The sequence below is a fragment of the Limulus polyphemus genome, unplaced genomic scaffold (assembly GCF_000517525.1).
Source record: "Limulus polyphemus unplaced genomic scaffold, Limulus_polyphemus-2.1.2 Scaffold5618, whole genome shotgun sequence".
Lineage (NCBI taxonomy): Eukaryota > Metazoa > Arthropoda > Merostomata > Xiphosura > Limulidae > Limulus > Limulus polyphemus.
In genome coordinates, this window is record NW_013671228.1 from 21,314 (window position 1) to 24,945 (window position 3,632).

The window sequence follows — 3,632 nt, forward strand, 5'->3', positions numbered from 1 at the left end:
TAGTTAAATTATGAGCACTTCATTACAGTTTAATTGTGTAAGTCTAGATGTATAGTTAAATTATAACACTTTGTTACAGTTTGATTGTGTACATCTAGATGTATAGTTAAATTATGAGCACTTTGTTACAGTTTGATTGTGTACATCTAATTAGGTAACTAAATCGTGAGTACTTCATTGCAACTTAAAGTGTGAACAAGACTTAAAAATAACATATTCACTGAAATATAAAATGTTTGTTTTCTTTATATAAATAGATATGCAGAAAAGAAGTTGAAGTTGTTTAAAGGATCTCAAGAAAAATCTGTTCTACTAGAAAGGTGAGTCTGTTTTTGAGAAAAATGTAAAAACTTGTATGCAGGTTTAGAATTGAATATTTCTGTCAAATACTTACTGTCTGAAATAGATCCATACTATCTTAATAACATGAATTAAGTGCTTGGTGTTACAACATGGTGGAATAGATGCAATGTTATTTTCTGTGGATCAAATTTGCTTTCACAAAATACGTAACTGTAACTAATAATAAGGAACATAAAAAAATCCTTGAAACTTACTATAAATTGTTCTTTAATCAAAATTTTTTAATTAATGTAAATATACTTAGTTCTTTATTTTTAAGTGATTTGATCCGTTATTTTATGCTATTTAAGTTATTTTTCCTATAGGGCCATAGGAAGCAATATGGCCAATCAGACCATGGCCTAACCACATCTTCAATGCATGTATAGCTACAACTTATGTATTAAAACTTGGTTCTTTTAATTCAATACGTTATGTTGTGTGTGTATGAAGTATTTGTAGTAAAAATGGCTTAACATTCAACCTCATAGCATTAAATTTTCAAACATTTTCTGGGGGGTGGGCACACATTGTTTAGCTGTGGCCTGACCACTCAAAAATTGCTTCCTGTGGCAATGTACCAATGAAAAGTCTGTTTCTGAAAAGGTACACTTTTAATCTGATTATGTAAATATAACTTCTAAAGTCTATTAATAGGAACGCCAATTAATTGTTACTACTTACAGGAATTTTTACCTGAACATTTAGTTGGACATCTGGCTTAAAATTAATATTAAGTTTTGAACTGTACTAAATACCTACTTAGTTGCAAGAATTTAGCAGTCTTAGTGTTAACACAGACCAAAAAGAGATAGACCAGCTTTTCCAAGTTTAATAATATTGGTGCTGTTGCTCTTTTCAGTTTGCAGTAAATGTTTTTCTCTAAACTAATAATTGTTTACAAGACTAAAGTATTTTTAGCTACATGACAGACCTTTAATTTTCATTGAACTTGTAAGCATCTTCAACATTCCAGGTTATTGAACAAAGCTGCTTTCTGAACTACTCTTGACTGTCTATTGGTCAATTATAAGCCTATGTAGTGCGCAATTATAAATGTATCTGTACAGAATTATTACAGTGACATTAACTAGAAAAGTTAGCTTGTTAATAATTTGTTTTTGATCACTAATCAATAGTAGAATCTGTGTAGAAAACTTAAAATCAGATCTTATGGAAATATTAGATGTTAAATATACACAGCATGGTCGTGACAATCACAGATCAGTTGTTGGTTAGTGGTGTACATTATCTAAATACTAACAAGTTGCTAGTGGCTATTTTTTTTTTACTCAATACTAATTACTAATTAGTTCATATCCTACAGTTTAGCTCCTAATCTGCTGCCATGTTCAGAGAAGTCCGGAGAAGGGTTGTATGTGGCAGAAGGGTCCAAGGTTCGACTCTGAGTCATCTTATAAAAGTGTGTTATCTGAAGTAAGAGCATGGATGAGGTGGTCATACACTGTCCCTTACCATTACATATGCTCCTTCTTGGGACTTCTCTGAAGATATCACCAGATTTGAAATTGAAAAATAAGATATATACTAACTGATAATTAGTTATAACAATTAGGTGATCACATAGGCTCTTAACCATGGCAACTATATTAAGTGTTGTTTGCATCCTTCTATGAATTCCCATGGACAACTGACACAATGTTTGACTAAAACATTAGAAGCATTAGAAAATCAGTATATTATTGTATAAAATTAAATACGTATTAAAATATAAATATCCAGAATACCAAATAAACATAGGTATTTAGAGAGAGAGAGATCTGAATTTCAGTATTCAAAACAAGTCATTCTTTCTTCATAAAGTTTACGTTATTTCAACTTTGTTCTAGTATACCATCACAAAAATATTATTGTAATGGTTACCATTTTTTCAATATAATTTAGAAGAACCATTTAGCCTTAACAGCCTCTTGAAAGTATGTTTGGATATTTTTTTAAAGATAGCAACAGTTCTGATGCTGTCTTATCTTTACAGTTGTAAAGACAGGTTCTCATCTCAATCTAGATTTCGACATCTGGTGAGTAAAAAAAAACTAATTTGTATAGAAACTGTTCAAGATCTTTTACAAATCCTTACTAATTTTATTTGGGAAAAATAACAATGGATTGTAGAAGTTTTACAGGTGTTAGTTTGTGCCTTAATAATATAAGTAAAAAGGTATCAGCTCCTTAAGTAACATTAAGTATACTGTAGTTAAAAAAGACCATTAACAACTGAATAATAAATCTTATAGCCTGCAGACTAATGAAAGTGTAGGCAAAAAGAAAAAATATGTATTGTGCCAGTAAACAGCTTTCAAAAAAAATAATGATTGTAGCCTAGAACACACCAGTTAAAAAAATTTAATTCACTTGCCTTATATTACATGCAATAAGAAGATTTTGAAAGTAGTTTTAATGGTTACATAATCTTTAACCTTTTAATCTAGAAAAATATATATTTAGGAATTCTTAATTTCTTGGACTAATTTTGTTGTGGTAATATTGGAATAACGATTACTTTAAAGTACACGCTGTCTTCTGGTTTCTTTCAGTTATTATTGTTTCCTGAACTATATTAAATTTTAACTTCATCAAAATACTTTTTTTTTATAATTAAAAGCATTTTTTATTGTTGTTTAAGACTCATGACATAGGTAAATTAATATGTAGAATTATACATGGACTTTTCTCTACATTAAAATACTTTTATTTGTGAGCTTTCTGCCCTCTTAATGGAGCCTTTATCGGGCAACAATGAACAGTTCATTGCTGCACAATGAAGGCTCCCAGTAAGAGGGCCAAAAGCTCACAAATAAAATTATTTTAACGGAGAGAAAAGTCCACTTATAATTCTACACAGCATTTTTTATTTTTACAAAGTTGAGATAGGATATTAATTAATTTTTTCGTTTTAAAATTACTCAACATATTATGTCAACAAAATTGCATAAGTTGTGTTGAGCTTCTATTCCTTATATGTATTAACCTTTAATTTGTTTTTATTGTACAGTTATATGTTTCTCTGTTTGCCAAGTTGGGAAATGTTTCTTTTAAATATTACATTAATTACTTGTACTTTGTAGTGATATTGAGAATAACAAACACTACAGTACTACCATGTTTACAGCTTTAGTAGACATAAGCAAGTTTACAAGCTTTTCCAAAAACGTATATTAATTATGAACATTTCTTTTTATCTTCTGTGGAAATTTTAACATGAAACTGTTAAACTTTATATAAGATATATATTCTTTACCATGATAAACATGTTAAATTGAGTTTGAGTG

The 3,632-nt window shown here is 29.2% G+C and overlaps 1 protein-coding gene across 4 annotated transcripts in view; it reads left to right on the forward strand.

Moving 5' to 3' along the window:
• LOC106472794 (beclin 1-associated autophagy-related key regulator-like) overlaps positions 1-3,632 on the forward strand; it is a 33,420-nt gene that overhangs the window by 9,844 nt on the left and 19,944 nt on the right. For all 4 annotated transcript variants that reach the window (XM_022401335.1, XM_022401338.1, XM_022401337.1 and 1 more), the window contains exons 2-3: positions 258-320; positions 2,339-2,381. In XM_022401335.1, the coding sequence (XP_022257043.1) occupies positions 258-320; positions 2,339-2,381 (106 nt within the window). The remainder of the gene's footprint in view (positions 1-257; positions 321-2,338; positions 2,382-3,632) is intronic.